Here is a 22,348-nt window from a genome sequence, read left to right as displayed (position 1 = left end):
AAATGTGTAAAAATATACAAGTCTTTGTAATCCTGCTGGAAATACCAGTCCAAAGTTTTCTTAATGAGAAAGTTGTTTAAAGGCTTTAACCAATTGACATATGTGAACTTAAATGATTAAGGGTTTACGTGTAGGTCATCTCAAATTCGACCTAGCGCCCGCCATCATCTCTACAGCGGTAGTACATGTAACAAAAAAACAGCTTCCCGTACGAATTCGGATTCAACACCTCATCAGCATAATAATGTATCTGCATATAATATTAGAACCACCACATATAATACCAATACCACTTCATATAATAATAGAACTACAACATATAATAACATAACTACCACATATAATAAAACAACAGCATAATATAATATTAGATCAACAGCATATAATATTAGAACCACCGAATATATTTACTGAAGCACAGCATATAATAATAGAACCACCGAATATATTTACTGAACCACATCATATAATATTAGAACCACCGAATATAATTACTGAAGCACAGCATATAATAATAGAACCACCGAATATAATTACTGAACCACAGCATATAACAATAGAACCACCGAATATAATTACTGAAGCAAAGCATATAATAATAGAACCACCGAATATAATTACTGAACCACAGCATATAACAATAGAACCACCGAATATAATTACTGAAGCAAAGCATATAATAATAGAACCACCGAATATAATTACTGAAGCACAGCATACAATAATAGAACCACAGCATATAATTACTGAAGCACAGCATATAATAATAGAACCACCGAATATAATTACTGAATGGCATCATATGATTAATCAATAACAGCATATGATTAAACTAAAACACATAAGACAGCTCTGGCGTTCCATACATTGACATTTTTTTCTACGTTTGATGTAAATGTTTGCTTTACAACAGTTGAAATGATTAATAAATGCCTAATTAGGAGAGTCATGTATTGTGGTAGAAATGTATTTATCAAAATCTCAAATGTCATAACATTTACATCCGTGTTCTTAGCTATCTTACGTCATGCGTATTAACTTCATAAACCACACGCAAAACTGTTGACGTCATACACTTGATTAAAAAAGTCACCTCAAGTCAATTTACGTTATGATTGTATGTAAAATGAACAAATAACACATCAATTATTTATTCGACTGAAAAGGTTTAGTAATATTATAATTCGTTCTATATTATTTGAAATAAACTTAACTGTTTTAGGACTTCAGAGCTTCAGTTGTTTAGAAATCCGTTTCTTAATAGCGTTTCTTCTATCAAAACATTTGATTTCTCTACCGTTAACACTGTCATCCTCCGATCCTAACTCGGAGAACGCCTTTTTTCTCTTGTGATGAAAAGAAAATCAGCGTTATAGGAACATAGTTGTGAACTATACGGCCACATACCTTACAATCTATGGCTAGGGCTTAGAGAAAAATTATAAAATTTCTGATCTTCCAACATATTTTTGACATACCCATAGGAGCAAAACTGTTCCCTCTCTAGCCCGACCTATTTATTTTATTGCATTAAACTTGAAAAGTCCTTTAATTTCACATACAGATAACAAAGAACGTAATGATCTTATCTAAATTGAAATCAATTCATTTCAGACTATCAATATCGGCCAATTATCTCTGTCTATACTTACAACAAGTATAACCTTACAAAGAAACGAGATGGTTTCAAATTCCCAAACGCTATTTTTTTCCATTTCTAGTTAGTAACCTCCCAGCTTCTCTTATCTACAATGTTTACATGTCCCATTTGATTCGACATTCAACGAGTTTTCATGATCACGATTTCCGTGACAGATGTCGGTTACTGAAAGTGAAATAAACAACACAAGGTCAAAAGAGATACAGATGGCGACCTCATGGAAGCGTTATGGCGGACATCATTGTCTCGCTGGGAAAAATTATATTTCCATGTGCGAAACGATATGTTGATTTTTCTATAGTAGATGTGCATCTCGTACGACGTCGATGAAGTAGAGCTTAACCTTCCGGAAAACCTGTCTTATTCTCCTTGTACTAATTTAAGGGCCTCTATGCCAGTCTATATATTTTCCCTCGCTTTGTCAAATTTACACATTCTAAGTTAGATTTTTTAAAATTGTATTTATTTATTCCTTTATTTATTTCATTATTCCTTTTTATTTATTTATCTATTTATCGGAATATTCCTTTTCATTTATTTATTTATCTTTATTCCCTTTTTTTTTAATTTTTGTCTTTATCTATTTATTAATGCATTCATTTATTTTTATGTGAATTTATTTATTTATTTTGTCGGTGCTCTCTGTTAGTCTTTTTTTTAAACAGTTTTTAGCAAAAAAAATCAAATTTGATTTTAGAGGAAAAAACAATGCGAATACACAAGAGTTTGGGTACACTTGGGGCATTGGAGGTAAATCCATCCTTAAACATGAACAGATGATGACTGAAATTTTTATGACTGAAATTTTAAAATATTGGCACATTGTATTCCATTACAAACAAAACAACACCACATTGTCAACAAAAAATGAGAAGACACAACAAAACAGATAGCATAGAAGTTACGTCAAAAACCAAGACAGTGTAGAAAAAAAGCCCGTCTAGTTATCTACAGACGAAACACAGCATGACGCTCGGAGCATCATAGACTTCTAATGATGGATAGTGGTCTATAGAAAAGTATGACGATGATGGCGATGGCAGAAAACGAATGGGTATGTTTTAAGACCGTGTGTGGCTCCCAATTAGCAACAATATACATCACCACTGAAGACTTGATGAAGAGGATGAGTTCGGTGCCAATGTTTTAAAAGTACATGATGGTGTAAGGTAAATATGGAATACCATTTTCAAATCCGTGCCAATACACGAAGACAAAATTAGCACTCAATAGCCAGAAATTATAATAAATGAAAAATAAACTAAATAGAATATTTGTGAAATATTTATGTAAATTCACAAACATGTACATCTCACATTTCAAATGTGACCACTTCCAGGACATAGGGTAATGAACATTTATTTTTTATTTATTTTTTATTAATGCTAATACTTTTGTTTTTTTGGGGAAGAGTATAAACCGTTAGCTAAGAGTGGAGCGTGATATTACCGCTATTTGTTTATTAAACCATAAACTGACAGTGTAATTTTGGGGGCCGAGTCTCCTTGTAGTAGCTGGTGGCTACCTCACTGAGCAACATACGAGAGGCTCATCGCATCCACAGCATTTGGGGGTGGGGGTGGAGGGGGGGGGGGGGGGGGGGGAGGTCATTTTAATATCACAACAATGACAAAACAGGGAAGTCCGTGGACCTAGAGTTCTCTAAGCGCAGGCAAGTTCATGTAATTATTGAACCAAACATCTCGGAAGACGAAATGAAATTCGTAGATATCTGACTGCCCCTGGAGTTAAATAAACATAGATGAGAATGTGTATGTCCGGGCCCACAGTTGACGCAAGTTGAACAAATCGCTACCTTTATCTGTCATGAATTACTCTAACCATATATCAGGTGGAATTTTTTTCCGCCGATACACGATACACGATTCACGATTTAACCATACAAAACAAACTCACGAGTAGCAGATAGGTTTGTACGATTTGTCTCCCTTATAATGGCAATCAAGATTATGAAAAAGTAGGAATGGGGATAATATTTTCATTCTTGAAAAAACAGAATTTATTTATTTTACAACAACTGCGAAACAAGTCCTATCAATTTACATGAATCACTCTTGTTTGCCCGGTTTAAGATGAAGGTGAAACCATACATTTTCAAGTACGATCGGAGAATCGAACCCCCTGCCTCCTAAGTAACAACTAGAAATAAACAGGTAGATTACAGATTTTATTTATAAAAAAAACTACAACTTTCCCTTTCTATAATTCCTCCTTGTGTAATGTCGGCTCTAGAAATGCGTCGTTATATAACCGACACATTTGCTGTAATTGTTCCAGTTTCAGGTTCTTTATTGAGGTCCTGGTTAGGAAGGTTTTCTCTGCACTTCCAGTCAGGATTTCAAAAGCCGTCTTTGCAGGAGGATACTGATAAGCCTATGAATAGTAGAAAAGAAAAAAAAACGAATTGAAGTATCATAGTTTTTTGTTTGTTTTTTTTTACTTTAATTCCTTATTTTTTTTTTTTTTAATAAAATGTCTACTAGATTTAAATGCTAAAATCGATACCTAATATCGTTTTCAAATTTGTAAGATTTTTTTTTAATATAACTACATTTATATTATAAAATATATAAAAATATATACAATATATATAAGATAATGATAACAAATAACGTCATTTATTTAATTTTGATATATTAAAAAATTAAATTCGGCAACTCTTATAAACCAGATTTGCTACTGGCCACTCGATTTTGTGAAGGTTTGCCAAACATAAATCTAATACTATGTTAGTAGCCCCTAGAGATCAACCCGTCAGGACCATGTCCATTTATAAGTTCAATAACTTACAGGGCGGGCCAGTTTTCTGGAAACTCCATCGGCGAGATAGCTGTCAGCCTGGCTACCGCTATGGTACGGACCGAGTGAAACAAAGGGGAAGTAACTCTGATAAAATACAATAACAGTCTTACCTTTTGAAGTGCGTCAAGGTAGAAGTGTTCAAATTGTTCAATGTAGAGTTTGTCTTTGTTCCTAATCAGCATATCGAGTATGTGTGATAGAATTGAGGGCGTCATTGCATCAATATTCAGCACCTGTTACGAAAATGTTAATTATATTAATGAATATGAGCATTATCAGTGAAAATAATAAGTTATATAAGGGTGGACTGTTCCTTTATCATGAATGATTTATTCAATCAGTTCAATACCCATTGGCACCCAAAACATGCAACAACAAAAAATGAAGCAAATCATTTACGCCGCTGTCCGTTTGTGATAACGTTAAGACATTGGTGGCATGTAATTGGAGCCAGCCACCATATGTAGATATATCATTTCTTTTATGATAACATTCAATTGGCAGCGGTGTCGGTTTCTCTCACTTGGGAGTTCTTATCAGTCGGTAATACACATCCGATATGTAACTATAAACACCACACAAAACAAATAAATTAATAAATTAAAACAAAAACGGAAACTCTACGCTAATGGGTTGCTTGATTTGGTATGGTTTAACGTTCTTTCAACTTTTAAGGGAGATGGATTGATATAAGATTTAATCTTGCTTCCATATCCTTTTGAAAATGATGAACTGATTATTTTGTAATTTTGCATTTAATGTATATGGGTCAAATAAAATACTCTTAATACTAACAGCTCTGATCTTTTAAGGATGACCTCCACTGCGTACGAGATTCACGTGAAGTGTTTGTGTGTGCTTTGGAAGGCTGCAGTATGTTCATGGTCGTCTCTTCGTGATAGTGGGGAACTGACTTTATTGTGCTATCTCACTGAAGCATACCGCCGACCACTGACTTTATAGTGCTACCTAATTAACTAAAGCATACCGCCGGGATACTCCACCTAGTCACATTATACTGGCAACAGACGAACCAGTCGTCACACTCCTACAATGCTGATTTTTATAGACTCCGGTATATCTCGGCCAGGGGAAAGAACCCAAAGCCTTTCTCACATAGGGCGAACGCTCAACTAAACACAAAAAGTGAGACAGTTTCAAGGGAAACATAAGGAAAAAGAAAGCTTTTTAGAAAGAAGAGAAAACCTAAGATTCCAAATTTAGTCGCCTCTAACGATCATGAAATTAGGGCAGCAGGTACATATTTTACGCCCCACCTGCAGGTAAGGAAACTCTAAAAATGTTTTTTCTTCTTCTAAAATGCAATAATAAAATTGCAAAAATTATGCCTTTCACAAAAAGTGCATACATTGTCATAAATGCCGGTGTAAGCACATCCAAGCTTCATTATCTTCGTTGCCTAGTACCAATATATATTTTTTTCTAATTCTAAAAAATGATAATAGCAAGGATATTTCTATGACTAAAATTATCAATATTGATATATCGCCAATTTGGATTCATTATTAATCATAAAACGGGTTTAGTTATTAAACATTAAGATGATAAATATTTGTATTTTGTTAGCCTCGAAAGAAAATCGGTCATTACAAAGGACCAGATGATACACACTTTTGGTGAACACAGGCACTTGGCACGGATTCTGAACCCACAGCCACTGCATCATAAGTTCCTGTGATGGTGAACATAGTCGTTTTCCATTAGATTCGAAATGCAATATTTCATATGTATTGACAAACAAAATGTTCGCCAAAGAGAAGGTAAGTCTTGGTTTGAATAGACGGGACGGGCCACAAAATATATTCGATACAACCGCAATTTTCGATTAGACAGTTTAAAAAAAAAAAAATGTGTCAGATTTGCTATAAGATGAAGGCAAAATCGGGGCAGTATTCGACTTAAGCGTAATCTGATACATTTGAGTGCTATTTTATATATCCCATAACCTCTAATGGACTATAGACCACAATGCTAATATTTTAACTGCAAGAGGAGGTATGCCTGTTAGATTGGAGAACGTAATATGATTTAAGAACGTTTTAGATAATTATGACATCTCAGCCAAATCCATAAAAATCTTTCCGGACCTTGACGGAATTAGCCGAAATGTTGCGATTGACAATAAAGCATGTTTACCCTTTCACCGTTTCGTGCAGTCCAGACGAAGTCGACATCAGCCAGAGATGGAATACTTGGTTTGTCGCCCTTTTTCTCTACTTGTACTCGGCAGTCGGATGAATCGAACTCGAACGACGGAGAAAACAGTACAGTGTAGGAAATCCCTCTACCATACGAACGAACCTGGTGCATGTACCCTAAATGGAATACGAAAATAGCACATTTTAGCTGAGCAAGAAAGAATTAAAAGGGGACATTTTCAAGGAAAGAACTAACGATGTGTCAACAGACGTTTTTGCAAGAAAACCCAATCCACGATCATATGATACATTTTTTGTGTATATGGACGGTAGATTGGGTATTCGTGCCAAGAATTCGTGTGTTGGCGTTTGATCAAAGAAAAAAAAGAAAACTTGCAATAGCATATATTTCATTTAGCAGGCTTTAGTTTTGGTGGGCGAAAACTAGCTAAGCGATTAATCAGATAATTCAACCAGGAACCATTTAATAAACTATTCACAAACCTTTTCCAGTGTATCAGAAATGATGGAGAAACTAAATTTGACTCCCCTGGCAGAAAGATGAAGAGAGCACCGCCTCATCATAATGTCTAAATTAAAAAACGACCTAGTAGCAATTCCCCCTGAAAACTTTATTACTCCAAACACTAAAAGAACACGTCAAAACATGCAAAAAACTTAAATCTTCTCACGGCGACCACAGCAATCTACAACAGCTCCTTCCCACGAACAGTCAAAGACTGGAACCATCTAGATCACAACTGTGTAACACCAAGTGGTGTAGAGGACTTCCGAAGTAACCTCCACAAAAGAGACTAATTTCCGCCACGCTACCCCACCCTGAGCAATAATCTTCCGATCTGAAGGCAGCACAGTATTACACAGATACAGATGGTATATATTCCAAAGACGTAAACGGCGTATGGACAGAGAAAGAAGTCATTTGGGTCAATGAATGACCAAAGAAAAGGATAAAGTATCAATGAAAAGAACATGGAACTCACCAAAATTATAGAAGATAGATGCTAACGAATTCTAACCATACCATGACAAAAAACGACAGATATCACCACGTTCACAATTTAATATGACCGAAGTGGGTAGGGTGTGTTATCGTTATATACCTGCCGGTAAGAAGAGGCAGTCCCCCGGTGTAAGAGTGCTGTAAGTCCAGGGCGTCTTGGAGATTTTGGAATTTTGGAACATATTGATGAAATCCATGTCCATGGGCGAGTAACCCGCTCCTGCATTGTGGTACTGAAAGGGGAGATAAGCACGCACAAGATAATTTTAGCCCATTTGATAATTCAGAAAAGAAAACACTACCATATTTTATATGAATAATTAGGCATGTATTGGACATTTATAAAGAAGAAAATTATTATGGTTGCAATTGGTTGCTTCTCATGTTTTTGTCAGCCAGTCATATCTTTTGTGCATATCACTGTGCAGTTTATTCAACCAATGATATGTATCGTTATAAAATGCCTTTGGTATAGATACTCAATCACATGAGGCGTGATAGTTCCTAGTGTTACTTTTCAACAAATTATATTTGGCGTTATATTTCCTTTTTAATTTTGAACAAATCATATCTAGCACAACTATTTCCTGTATATCCTTCCATCTAATCATATAAAGCGTTGCATTCGCTTCCTTGTTTAGCGTTGAAATTTGAAACAAATTATAACAGGCGTTTCATTTTATAGTTAATCTTTTGAACAAATCATATCTGGTATTAGTTTGCCTTGTGAAGGTTTTCAACCAACAACAAATTGAAATATATATAATGCTTACCTTTTCTTTATAATTAAAAATTTTACGATGTTCTGCGTCAATGACAATAAAGTCTTTCCGTCCGAATAAAACGCAGTGGAGAGTATGATCTTCATGACTGTGAAGCATAGAGGCAGTTCCGCCGGAACTCATCCATAGCTCCGCTTCCTGTAACCTCTTCCGGTAAGTCCCGCATCGCAAGCATCCGGGTACCTGTTTAATTAAAAAAAACAGTGCAAGGAGGTGATCTCATCCCAGATATGTCAACTATCGTTCAATTCTGTCCTGTACAAATGGCCGGCATGTAAACATACAGTGTTTTAGCAATACAGCTTATGAATGTTTCCTATGTCTCTTGTCGACTGTCATCCCATTCAACATGGTGTCAGAAGTCGGTCAACATCTTCTTAAGCGGTAAGAGTAAACCATCGCAGTGAAGTCATGTTGAAAAGACAGATTTTATGAGATTTACACACGATAAGGCAGCAGTGTTCTCGCGCACGTGGTTGACTCAAATTCTCAGAACAGTCGGAGATGACGACTATGATAGATTCCATCATTTATTTGAACTTTCATATATTATGATCGAACACTGAGATACCTGGCGTTATCATATCATCAAGTATTGTTAAGAATTTCGTCGTCATGGCAACATATCAGGTGCAACCCCCAGAAAATTTTACGTTCAATAAACCAGAGGAATGGCCGAAATGGTTAATGAGGTTCGAACGGTTTCGAGTAGCGGCGGGATTAGGAGCCAAGGAGGGCCCAATCCAGGTTAATACTTTTATCTACTCTATGGGAGGTCAGGCAGAAGATATTATCAAGTCATTTGGATTGTCAGATGAGGATGCCAAAAAGTATGAGAAAGTTGTTGAGAAATTTGACAATTACTTTATTACCAGACGAAATACGATATTTGAAAGAGCTAGGTTCAATCACCGAAAGCAGAATGAGGGAGAAACTGCAGAAAGTTTTATCATGGCCTTATATTCACTAGTTGAGCACTGTGAGTATGGAGATTTGAAGTCTGAGATGATAAGGGACCGTATTGTCGTGGGTATTCGCGATAGTAGATTATCGGAGAAACTCCAGCTTGACGCAACACTTACTCTAGAGAAGGCTGTAAACCAGGTTCGCCAATCTGAGGCAGTCAAGCAACAACAGTCAATTGTTAGGGACAGAGATCCTATTACGAGTAGTAGTCAGGCAGATAGTAATGTGGATGCAGTATTCCAGAAAGGTCCAAAACATAAGTTCTCAGGAAACCGGAAGTCGTCTGAAAACCGGAAGTCATCTGAAAACCGGAAGGCATCCGAAAACCGGAAGTCATTTAATAATCAGACGAATCCAGAGTGTCACAGGTGTGGATTTAGACACAGGAAAGGAAGCTGTCCTGCAAAAGATGCCGAGTGTCGGAAATGTCGCAAAAAGGGTCACTATGCCAAGAAATGCCGATCAACAGTTGGCGAGGTACAAAGCTTTTTAGGAGCGGTAGAAAGCAAAGGATCCCTACCATGGAACATAGATCTGGTTATTCAGACAGGTCAAACACACACACCGGTAAATTTTAAGATAGATACAGGGGCAGATGTTACAGCTATACCTGAGAGTGTCTTTCAACGAATCGGTCAGAAGTTAGAATCCTCGACAAGAGTTCTACAAGGTCCAGGTCAGAACCGTCTCAAAGTGTTGGGAAAATTTTCAAGTAAATTATGTACAGAGAAGGGAACTCGGGCTGAGACAGATATTTATGTCATCAGGACATTGAGTAAGCCATTGTTAGGTCGTCCAGCTATTGAAAAACTCAACCTTGTGAAAACTGTGGCTTCAGTACAGTCAACCGGTAGTATCCAGGAAAGGTATCCAAAACTGTTTAGTGGACTAGGTAAAATTGAAGGCGACTACACCATTAAACTTCGCGACAACGCCACACCGTTTGCTCTCACTTCGCCAAGGCGCGTGGCGCTACCACTATTGGACAAGGTAAAGGATGAACTTGCCAGGATGGAGAGCTTGGGGGTTATCTCCCCTGTTGAGGAACCGACAGATTGGTGCTCTGGTCTTGTCGTGGTACCTAAAAAGGATGGAACTGTACGTATATGCGTTGATCTTACACAGTTGAACAAATCGGTTCGCAGGGAACACCTACAGTTACCTAGTGTAGAACAGACTTTACACCGATTGACAGGAGCAAAGGTATTCTCTAAAATTGACGCAAACTCAGGATTCTGGCAGATCCCGCTAGAACAATCTTCGAGATTGTTGACAACTTTTATTACTCCATGTGGGCGTTATTGTTTCAACCGTCTACCCTTCGGTATTTCATCGGCGCCAGAACATTTCCAGCGAAGGATGTGCAACCTGCTAGACAATGTACCAGGAGTAGTGTGTCAGATGGACGACATGTTGATATTTGGAACCTCACAGGAGGAACATGATAAGCGTCTGAATACTGTGTTACAGAAGGTCGAGAAAGCCGGGATTACCTTAAACAGTGATAAGTGCGAGTTCTCAAAGAAAAGCGTCACATTCGTCGGTCACGTCATAGATGAGACAGGAATACGTCCAGACCCTGCTAAGGTGAAAGCTATCGTGAACTATGAAGCTCCTACTAATGTCAGTGAGGTCAGGAGATTCATGGGAATGGTTAATCAACTTGGGAGATTCTCCCCGAACATAGCAGAACATTCCAAGCCAATTCGTGATTTACTACAGAAGGATAGTGCATGGACGTGGGACATACCTCAAGAGCACGCATTTGAGCTGATCAAGCAAGAACTCAGCTCTACACCGGTACTGTCATTATACGATCCTAGGGCAACCACCAAAATCTCTGCTGACGAATCATCTTATGGTATTGGAGGCGTCATACTTCAACGTCCTAAGGACAGTAGTGAGGACGATTGGAGGCCAGTCGGATACGCGTCACGATCTATGAGCGCTACAGAACAGCGATACGCGCAGCTGGAAAAGGAAGCACTCGCTGTAACGTGGATGTGCGAGAAGTCGTCAGACTTGCTCACAGGAATACACTTCCAAATTGAGACGGATCACAAGCCGTTAGTTTCGTTACTAGGTTCCAAGGCGATATCTGAGTTACCCCCGAGGGTTCAGAGATTTAGGATGCGTCTCATGCGATATGACTACAGCATCATGCATGTGCCCGGTAAACTACTGTATACCGCAGATGCTCTATCCAGAGCCCCCTTGATTCAGCAAGGATCTGAGGAGGAGGAGTTTCAACAGGAAGTTGAAGCTTACGTCGATGCTATCATGGACGACATTCCAGCAACAGAAGTTCGTCTCAACGAAATCCGCATAAAACTACAGGAAGACAGTATCTGTAGGATCATTATGAATTACTGTCAGGATGGATGGCCTGGTTACGAACATCCTACGATCACAGTCTCCACTAGGCCATATTGGCAGTTGAGGGAAGAACTCTCGGTGTGTCATGGTTTGCTTATGAGAGGAAGTAGACTCGTCATTCCTTCATCTATGAGGGCGGAAATACTACAGAAACTACACGAGGGGCACCAGGGCATCGTGAAGTGCCGTGAGCGTGCTAAGAACTCGGTATGGCGGCCGGGTCTAAGCAGAGAGATTGAGAATGTTGTGAAAAACTGTTCGTCGTGTCTGAAGCATAGGAGAGAGAGACCAGAACCTCTCAAACCTACTGATTTCCCTGATCGTCCCTGGCAACAATTAGGGTCTGATCTATTCTACTGGAAGGGAGTGAACTATTTGTTAGTGATAGACTATTTCTCTAGATACATAGAAATTGCCAAGCTTAGCTCCACGACTTCAGAAGCAATAGTCACACATCTCAAATCGATGTTTGCTCGACATGGAATTCCAGAGACCGTCATATCGGACAACGGTCCGCAATACGCGAGCTCAACGTTTCAGGAATTCACGAGAGATTATGGGTTCACCCATTCGACCAGCAGCCCTTATTACCCTCAAGGGAACGGGGAAGCCGAGAGAGCAGTTCAGACCGTGAAGCGTCTACTTAGTGGCTCTCAAGATCCATATCTAGCCTTGCTAGCGTATCGTACCACACCGTTACGAAATGGCTACAGTCCTTCGGAACTACTTATGGGGCGGAAGCTTCGTACAACTATACCGGAGAGTCCAGCAAATCTATCTCCTAAGTGGCCAGATCTCGAGTACGTTCGAGATAAGGAACTGTTGGATCGAACATCTCAAAAGCACCATTTTGATTGGTCACATCGCGCAGTTCAACGTCCGGAATTGCACCCGGGAGAAACAGTGTGGGTGAAAGGACCCAGCGGAGGGTTCAGTGGAACGATCACTAAGTCAGTGAATGATCACTCATATTTGGTCAGGACACCGTCGGGCCAGATTCGTCGGAATAGGAGACAGCTGGTCCAAGCTCCAGCTATGAGGCCGGATTTTCCACACACGAGTGGATCGGGAGATGTGCCTAGCGATGTGAAGGAACCAAGTAATCAGACTGTGTGTAGCAACCCTGTAAAGGCTCCGAAGCCTACTGGGTCTCCGAAGTCAAAGACTGGGTCTAGTACTTCTGTCAGTGTCAATAATAGTTCAGAGATAGGTGTAGGTTCTAAGAGTGATAATGCAACTGTTACTCGCTCTGGCAGAGTCTCGGTTGCTCCAAACCGGATGGACCTGTGAATTTAAGTTGACTGTGTTAATTGTTCAGATATTATTTCTTGAGTAGGTAGCTCGTGAAATTGTGTTTATTGGAAAAGACTGGTTAAAGATAACTTTTGTGGCAATGATAATTTGCTAAGCTGCCGTTCTTAAATGACTTTAGCGGTTTCGTAAGACTTTAAACAATACAAAACCAACACTCAGTTATGAAAATGATTCGTATATGATTTTGCTTTTAGAAAAAAAAAAAACTAAGGTGGTCTCATTTAAGATGGGGACATCCTTAGATAACGAAGTGTGTTGATAGGACGTAAACTGTAACCAATTTATAGGGACAGGATGTCAACTGATGACCCCTACCCCTCCACTCCCCCTCCGATTCCTCACTACAGATTCGGGGGCGACTTTCCAATGTTTTCTGTTTGGGGAGCGGAACAGGCAAAGAACTTAGGCAACTTTATACGGCTCCTTGCAGATTTGGTATTTTCTGTCGTGTCCTGTCGTGCCGTGACTTGTCATGTCATGGCGTGCCATGTCATGTCGTGCTTATGAGGGCGCATTGAAGGCACCAAAATAGATCTGCTGCCCCTATTGCGGCACTTAGTGCCTTATCCCATTCCCTATCCCGTTCACATATATATGACTATGGGCAAATTGACCTACCGGAAGTTCCTTTGCCATTTCCGGCGGAAGTATGGTTGATAGGTACCAGTCCTCGTAAAGATAGTCCAAAAGGAATTGCTTCATTGTCATCCAGGTATATTCATGTGCTCGTCTCTCCTTCTTGACCGTCACAGTGACGTTTAAATTTCCGTATCTGTAATATGTATATATATTTTCAATATACGTGTCTACCTTTCACCATTTTGTTATTTAAACATATTTCAATGTATCATGAATATACCACGGGAATTGTACACACGTTTTCAAACTGATGAAGCCCCTTCCTAACAACATTATACAACACATCCGTATTTACACAAAATGATTTTTTCGGAAATGGGAGTTTAGGAAGGGTAGAGATGGAATGTAAAGAAGTGTGAATGGAGGGAGAGAAACTGAAATTTGATTTCACCGTTCCTGTGGCACTGTAAAAAATGTAAGAGTTCGAACAATTTAAGTTATAATCCAGATAAAATGTATAAATGTATATCATATAACATATATCAAATATTTCCTACTTAATAGTTAAAAAGCCGGGGAACTGAATCGATGAATTTTTTTTTTTTTTTTGTCCTAACAAGTTTCACCTAAATCACTTGGGCTATCTACATTAACGCCCAATATACACGTGCATGTATCTACATGAAAGAAATACGACACAGCTACGTTATCATTTAAATCGATTCAACTTGCACTACGATATCCACAAACGGTTGATAAGCTTTGTCATACCTGTTTTCTAAGTATTCATCGTTTTCCCAATCCTTCAAAATTTGTTGATTTTTCATGGCTTCCCGGATGGCCACCGGTTTGTTTGATTTGATGTATTTTATATTGAACGCATGCGCATGGGGCATATCCAAAGTATTCATCACCTTGCCAGATGGATTGCGTTGAAACCCTAAAATGAATATGTATAAAAAAAATCTTAAAAGCTTAGGGTGCATAAATTTATAAAACAAATACTTAATCTTGATTTCGTTTCATGGAGGAAATGCATTGTTTTTCACCAAACATTTATCAAGTTATCGAAATATTGCTTTCAAATTATTGAAGCCATTTATACCAATATGTGAATCAAAGTATTTAATCTTGATTAACAAATTCTGGTATTCCTGTTTCGGCTTAATGAATCAGAGAGGCTATGGAATCTGCCTCAAGATGGAGACAAATCGGAAGAAGTTAGATTGGAATTCAATCCACCATTTGGCGTTCAACTTTAAATTTGTGGCATGGCTGGATTGGTATAACGTCACTGTGTTGGGTATCTCTCTACCACACAGTAGGAGCTGCCACAAAGTAGGTGTGACATTTCAGTGCGATGGCACTATAAAAGCGTTCCTCACCTACCCCATCATTCGTTAACACTATCTGTATACGCGTGCCCAAACCAATCAACAAACATAAACTAATACAAAGGTGAATCCTGAGGTTTATCAGTCGGTGGTGCGGGGGACGGTTAGGGAGGGGGTATATGCAAAGGAACATTACATTAACAGTGTTGAAGTTGACTCTTTAGGTTATGGAGGATGGTGGTCCCGAAGTCCCATGGAAACCCTCTTGACCAATAATATTATTTTGCAAAAACAGCACCTACCTAGTGGCCGGAGATGTCCGATTGGAATACCACCGACTGGGCGGCTGATAGTCGGCGGGAACTGAAGATCCATCGACATGCTTTTCGGAAATCCTATTTTCCCATGACTTCGTAGAAAAATGTTGAAAGTTGTAAAAACAATAAGAAGAAACGGTGACATTGTCATTTTAAAGATGTTTCTTTTTTCGTGCACAGACACGGTGGTATTTGATGTTCGTATCGTCCTTCGTAGATATTTACATTAGATGGAAATCGATTTACCCCGTCACAACTTAAACAGACACATTATAAAATAAGTCTCCGATGTAATTTCTTCAATACTTCCTTTCAAGTATCGCAGATATGGTAGAATATAGAGTCACTATCACAATAATGATTACGTTACCGAACTCGAGTTAAATACTTTGTGTGCTTGTAAATGCCACGTCGCCAGCTGGTGTGTGTATCGTAAATCTGAAAACCTCAGCGGGTCGAATATTTTGTATTTCTATAAACGTGTACACGGAGAAAGAACACCGGTATTGTTTCTTATCGATTACTTTTGTCTGTCCCGCGCAACAGATGGGGTGTTAGGAATCCAGGGTCAAAGGTCAGGATTACGTGTCCAGTTCATTGCTAGTGTTGTTTGACGCGTGGAGTGTGACTTGTAGTAACACGAACAGCCACGTTAGTTAGCATCTTGATTCCCTTTATTGGTCTTTGACATTAAGAATCTTTGATAACTTACAACCTTTATTGTGTCCATGTACTGTTGTATGTTTATGAGGGACTCGCTTAATTGTGATGAATCGAAGGGGGGCACGTGAGCTCTAGAGTTGTATTAATTTACTTAAAACTAATAATGTAGTTTAATACTTTACTTCGTTAGATCCTTCCCCTATGATTCACCATGTCGATCAATGAAGACCTTTTGGAGACCCGGATATAAACCACGCGTGACGTAACTCCACTCATTCCTCATCACTCGGAACTCCTCGGGCCGGAAGTGTTTCATACATCATCTAGGACGTAAAATGGTTCACCTGCCTTTGTACCATTTATCTTTGCTAGGCAGCGCTCGCATCTTGGTGTGCATACTGACCGAATGGACTGCAATTGGTCAATCTTTTTGGTTGATGTGTTTGGCGCATCGAGATTATCTCTTACTTACGCAATGGTAACATGTGTCGAAGAAAATGTCTATACGTATACGGTTCTTTGGCTTCAGATGTGACTTCTATTAACCACGGGGGACAAGCTGGTGACCCCATTGTAACCTCGGGTGATTCTGGTGCCCTCGGGAAATTATAATGAGGAAAGACGCATTTATAGCGCGTGAAAAGATCGACTACTGTAACCCAAAAGCATTTTATTCTAAAACTACTACTACTACTACTACTACTACTACTACTACTACTACAGTTTGGTTAGGTTTACTTATTGATAGGTTAGTGTTGTTGTTTCTTTATTTGTAACGTGTAAACTCGTCAAATATCCACGGGGTATAATAAATATATGTCTTTAAATGTTTATCTGCCTTTCGTAATTTATATACTGGTACGGAACCCAGAGTACCGAACCTGGGTACAGTATTTAGCTACATGTATATAGCTGTTCACGACTAGACTGGTGGACACCCCGCCTGTTACAAACCCCAGCCACAGGAAGTTGAGCCTCCCCTGGTGGGATGTACCTATTATTAACATCCAGGAACCCAACAACAGTTCCCATGTTCGCCCTTGCCACATCCATAGGGAGGTGATGTGACCTTGTCATGTGTTAACACTACTACCACTACCACTACTAATGCATGTGCTGAGACCAATAACGGTCTTGGTTTCACATATGATGTGATGTGGGAAGCATTGCCAATAGACTCGAGTGCTTATTTTTGTTTATTTTTAGTTGTAATAATTATTTTGATAATCGATATATAATAAACGGTATGTGGAATCAGTATTTTCATTGAATATGCGACAAGTGATTTTGTGAAGTATTGACCAATTCTTGAAATAGTAGTATTGAGCAATTCATGTTGTGCAGTACCTTTCTTCGCGAAAATTTGCAAACGCCATCTTGGAATAGGTATCCCATAGCATTTACATATATAAATATGGCCAATCAAAATAGCAGAGTTCGTAGTCCTGGCTCGTCGTTGTAGCGAACACAAGCGAAGAGTAAAATACTACGATAGGCCATCCATTTTAATGAATACGTAAGATATCCAGATATATATCCACCGAGAATCTTTCACTTCCGAAAATGAAATTAATGATTTGATAAATGTATTCAAAGACATTTTATTAATCAAGAATCTATGTGAAGTTTTTACTCTGCATTTGTACGGGTTACATCAGTAACATTATAGTGCAATGAAACTCAATCTTAAAAGATGTTGAGATAAACCTGCTTCAAAGAACAAAAAATAAGGTATGGTATACGCAGTAGTCGCTGAAAAGGTAAGAACGACACACGATTACTGTTAAGTTGGGGAAGTATTATGAAAATATGTAGCATTGATTGAACATGGGAAACTGAACACCACGGTAAAATTGACACCTTGACTAATCTGAATGCAATGCAACTCAACCTTCTCTAAAAGGACGTTACCATATGGAACGTACGAAGAACTTGAAAACTTAATTGTGAAGCCCCTTCATGGTGAGTGGAGGCATCTATATATGGAGCTCAATGAGCTCCCCCGAAAGGTGACGTATTAAAGCATGGCCAACACTTTTGATTTAACACATTTTATTGTCACAAGGAAAAGCAATATGATCGGTTGCAACAGTATTTATTTCCAAAATACTTTTATCCCATAGAAGACAGACACAATAAATTTGATTAAATCACTGGATTTATTACTTATGGAATGTGTTTAGTGTTTATATATAATGGTTTTTCTCCCGTTAAATAGACAGCCTGCTGATAACACCTCCTTCGTCTCAGTTTGCCAAAGTTAGACTTTAATATGATGTCTACCTCCTGACAGGGGAGAGTTCCAAACAAGATCACCGTGTGCATACTGTAGCTATAAAGACTGGTCAAAGGGAGATGAATCGTTTTCAGGAGGATAAACTGAATTAATACAGAAAATTAATAAATTGATTCTTAGTATTTACAATACATGGGTCAATATATACAACAATTAAATACAGGGATTTGGCAATAAGAGTACTCTCTTAGTTAAAGCCATCTCCCTATAGTAAATGATTTGCAAATGCGTCATACAAATTAGACTAATTTATGAAAAATACAAGAGACATTAAGATCCTATAACACGACCGCTTAGAATCAGTATGGTAACATTGATATTTGTAGTAAAAGAGAGGAAAACTATTTCTTTGTATAGATACTTAACATCTGCCTGATCTAATAATAAGATCTGCAACATGATTGAAAATATCTTTGTTTTTATCATCTGACAAGTTTGGGTCGCCATATAATAATATCCTGATGTCTACTTTAATACCTACCATTGCTCTTGTTTCAGCCTGAGCTGTATCATATTTCCTACGTTCATAGATATAATGAGAAGAGGTTTCTATACTTCCACATGAACATCGACTGGTCTCTGAAACATGGTTATTGTATAAATGATGGCTTAATGAGCTACCCTCGAGCCAGAGTCTTGTGTGAAGTACCCGGGCACGCCGTTGGCCGAAATAATAAAAACTTTTGAAATTTGTTTCTGTTAAGATAGGAGAGAAAGAAAGAAGTTTGATTGTGATTACAGTTCCCCACACAATATCAGCATAATCTCAAGAGAATGCGAGCTAATTGGAATTTCAGTGCTCTAAGAATATCAATTCTTTTCTATGCTTTTGCAAGTATTTATCAACATGTAATTGCCAAGAGCAACTCTCTTCAACCAAGGTAAGCATGCCTTTTGTCTTGTTGTATAGGGATGTTGTTCATAAATAAAGGAGGAGGATTTATTTGAGCACGTTTTCTAGATGGAATCATACATTCAGTTTTATTTGGGTTAAAGTTAAATAGCCATTGCCTTGCCCAAGCACTTATAGTAGCAAGATCAGAATTTAATATTTCTGCTGAATGAAGTGCATTTTCAACTATAACGTAAAGTGACGTATCGCCAGCAAATAAACGATTATCAGCATGTATAATATTGACAATGTCATTTATATAGATAATGAAAAGAAGAGGGCTTAATATAGAGCTTTGTGGCACACTTGCCAGTTCTCTGCCTTTTTCAGAAGAACTTCCTTCAACAGTTACTTTTTGACAACGTCCTTCAAGGTAGCTCGTAAACCAAGATAATAATGAAAATACCAGCCTGTTCAAGTGTATGTATCAGGCCCCTGTGCCACACCCTATGAAATACTTTACTGATATCAAAAAATACAACCCGAACCTCCTTGCCACTGTGAACTGCTTTGAAAAACGTATTTACTATGTCAGTTAAATAGAGTGCTGCAAAAACTTTTGCTATACAACTCAAAAGGAAAATTGGTCTATAATTTGTTAGTAAGGAGTTATCTCCCTTCTTGTAGACTGGAATCACATTCGCAGTTTTCCAAGTTTTTTTTTTTTTTGAACTTATATTGTGATATTGGTTTATCAAACATATTTGATAAAGGCCCTGCCAGTTCAGTATTGGCTTCTTTTAAGAGTTTTGGATGCGCTAAATCAAGGTCACAGGCTTTTTCAGGATTCAACATCAGGTGTAAGATGTATATTACCCAATGTAGATTATCTACACCTGCTTGATCACAGAAGAAGTTGTGAAAAGGTTTAGCCTTTCACTTGGCAGAACACAACTTTATATCATTATGAAAAGTTTGTTTAAAAAGTTGTTTTGCAATTTTCAACCAGTCACGTGGGCGTATAATTCTATTGTTATTTAGTCCATCACCCTTTTTTGTACGCTTATAAGATTTTTGATTTACGTATTAACAATGTTACTTCGTTTCTCTTGTGTCTGAATTCAGCCGACCGTTCAGGATTGTTTGAAGATTCGTGTGATCGATTTCGAATTCTTATATGTCTACGAACTTAATTGTGCATCCAGGGTTTACCGCTGGAGCACATAATAACAACTTTGTTTGGAATGGGTTATTCTGCTGCATGTATAATGTTCATAGTGAGTTTAACCACTTGTTCGTCTATAGATGAATTGTTCATGTCCGAAACACTGTCAGTAACAGCCTGTCTCTAGTTTACATAATTTCCATCGTTATACTTCGATATCTTTCTTGTATGAGTGGCAAGGATATTCAAATCTTGTTAATGTGACAAAGACTGGGCAGTGATCACTACATATGGGGTCAAGTACTCCTGAAGTAAGAACTTTTATTTGTTTACTGATCATTATTATATCTATCAAACTTCGGGTATTTTCTGTAACACGAGTGGATTCGTTTACAATTTTGGACAAATTGAAATTTCGTAAAATGTTGAATATATATTCGACCTGTTGGGTATCAATATGTCCTCGTTAAAATCTCCAAGGATAACTACTTTGTAATTTATATTTAAAGCTTGTCCAATTGAATATTCAACCAAATTCCAATTGTCAAATATTGGATGTATATAAAAGGAGCCAACAGGAAGTGGCCATTTGGCCTGATTGATCTCAACCCAAATGGCTGCAGGATTATTGATTTGTAAATAATTTCTAAATGTGAATGATATATGATTCTCCATATAAATGGTTACCCCATCCCTGTGTCGATTAATGTCCTGTCTAGTAGGTGTTTGAAAACCATTTATGTTTAATAAAGTATTATCAGTTGATGGGTCTAAGTTTCACTTAAATACTATATCCTGGTCTTGTAGTTCCAGAGATAACTAATCGACCTTGCCGACAATGCTACGTGCATTTAGATGATTTAATTTAAAATCGTTTGATGAGTGTGGCACAGGGTTTCCTAAACCTGGATTTAGTTCAACATCATTAAATAATTTAAATAGAACTCATACAATGTATAATCCTTTCAATATATTCTGTTAAAGTAAACTGAAATATAGAATTACAGTAACTGGGGAGATTTTTATCGTCATTAGTATTATGTTATGCTCTGTGTTCTACTGTAAACATAATAAGTAAAATTAGTGGCATGGCTTTCTGACCGTATTGAAAGTGGAGATTTAGAAAGTAAACAGTAAGTAGTTTAACTAAATCACACTTATGGTGACGCAGTGATCTACTGTAATGCAGCCCGATCCTTATACGAGAGCTTGCTATATCACTATCCATTTTCAAATTGAAACAATACGCTAGTTTGGTATAATTCACAAAGTAATTTGCAGTAGTAGATATGTGGGCTTCCATCAATGGTCATCAACATATCTCAGTAATGTGAAATGAAAGAAAGATTGGGAGTAAGTGAAGAAAATGTAAAAAGATTACTTCGACTAAAGAGGAAGTCATCGGAAGAGAAATCCTATTATATAAGTTAAAAGATTGAGTGCGTATCTTTACGCTGTTAACTACTTCAATCAGATTCAACCTTTGGACTATCTCTGTCAATCAATATGTCATACATTCTTTTTATATTTGTTTGTATTTCGAAAATATGTACATAATATATATTCATATATACAGTATACTATGTTTATGTGGGATTAACTAATATTTTGCAAGTGGGATGTTGAAAAACTTCTGTTTTTATCTGAAAAAAACCCAACAAAGATAAGTTTATCATAAGTCATGGATCTAACGTCAAGTGAGATCAGAATTTGACTATATTGGCCTGTGCACACCTCTCATTTTAGGCCCTATCCTATGACTTCGCCCGATAGCAAAATTGTGGAATTTTTTAGCCAGTTCCATGTATAGTATTCAAGAGAATATTGTTTGTGCTTTCCATTTCCTGTTCTGATATGCCATAAATTCTTACCCCGTCAGCTACATACACAAATCATTCGTTGGCTTTTCTAGCTGTTCTATCTTTGTATCGTTTTCTTTAATTTCAGCCTCAAATGACACTATTTTCTCCTGTAGTTAACTAGTATAAGCATTACCTATCAATCTTATAAAAAGGTTTTTTTATGACAACATAATATTGCCTCAGCTTGATCTGTAGT

At 37.8% G+C, this 22,348-nt stretch overlaps 1 protein-coding gene across 1 annotated transcript; it reads right to left on the bottom strand.

Moving 5' to 3' along the window:
* Positions 1-3,833: 3,833 nt before the first annotated feature.
* LOC117316600 (bifunctional peptidase and arginyl-hydroxylase JMJD5-like) lies at positions 3,834-15,807 on the bottom strand. Its single transcript, XM_033871262.1, has 8 exons — positions 15,320-15,807; positions 14,455-14,623; positions 13,723-13,876; positions 8,440-8,631; positions 7,767-7,899; positions 6,641-6,819; positions 4,594-4,716; positions 3,834-4,054 (listed from the first exon to the last, which is right to left on the bottom strand). The coding sequence occupies exons 1-8, from the start codon at positions 15,483-15,485 to the stop codon at positions 3,881-3,883; spliced, it is 1,290 nt and encodes a 429-aa protein (XP_033727153.1). The 5' UTR covers positions 15,486-15,807; the 3' UTR covers positions 3,834-3,880.
* Positions 15,808-22,348: the final 6,541 nt, after the last annotated feature.

This window comes from Pecten maximus, chromosome 18 (genome assembly GCF_902652985.1).
Source record: "Pecten maximus chromosome 18, xPecMax1.1, whole genome shotgun sequence".
Lineage (NCBI taxonomy): Eukaryota > Metazoa > Mollusca > Bivalvia > Pectinida > Pectinidae > Pecten > Pecten maximus.
The sequence above is the reverse complement of the archived record's forward strand: the minus strand, read 5'-3'. Positions and strand labels throughout refer to the sequence as shown.

Bases quoted from the DNA above. Each gene is read 5' to 3' on its own strand.
- LOC117316600 (XM_033871262.1), bottom strand. From the start codon at position 15,485: ATGACAATGTCACCGTTTCTTCTTATTGTTTTTACAACTTTCAACATT. The intron at 6,820-7,766 runs GTATATAACGAT...TATTCCATTTAG, and splicing joins CTGCCTCTTCTTACCGGCAG to GGTACATGCACCAGGTTCGT. The intron at 4,055-4,593 runs GTAAGACTGTTA...TACTATTCATAG, and splicing joins ACCTTGACGCACTTCAAAAG to GCTTATCAGTATCCTCCTGC.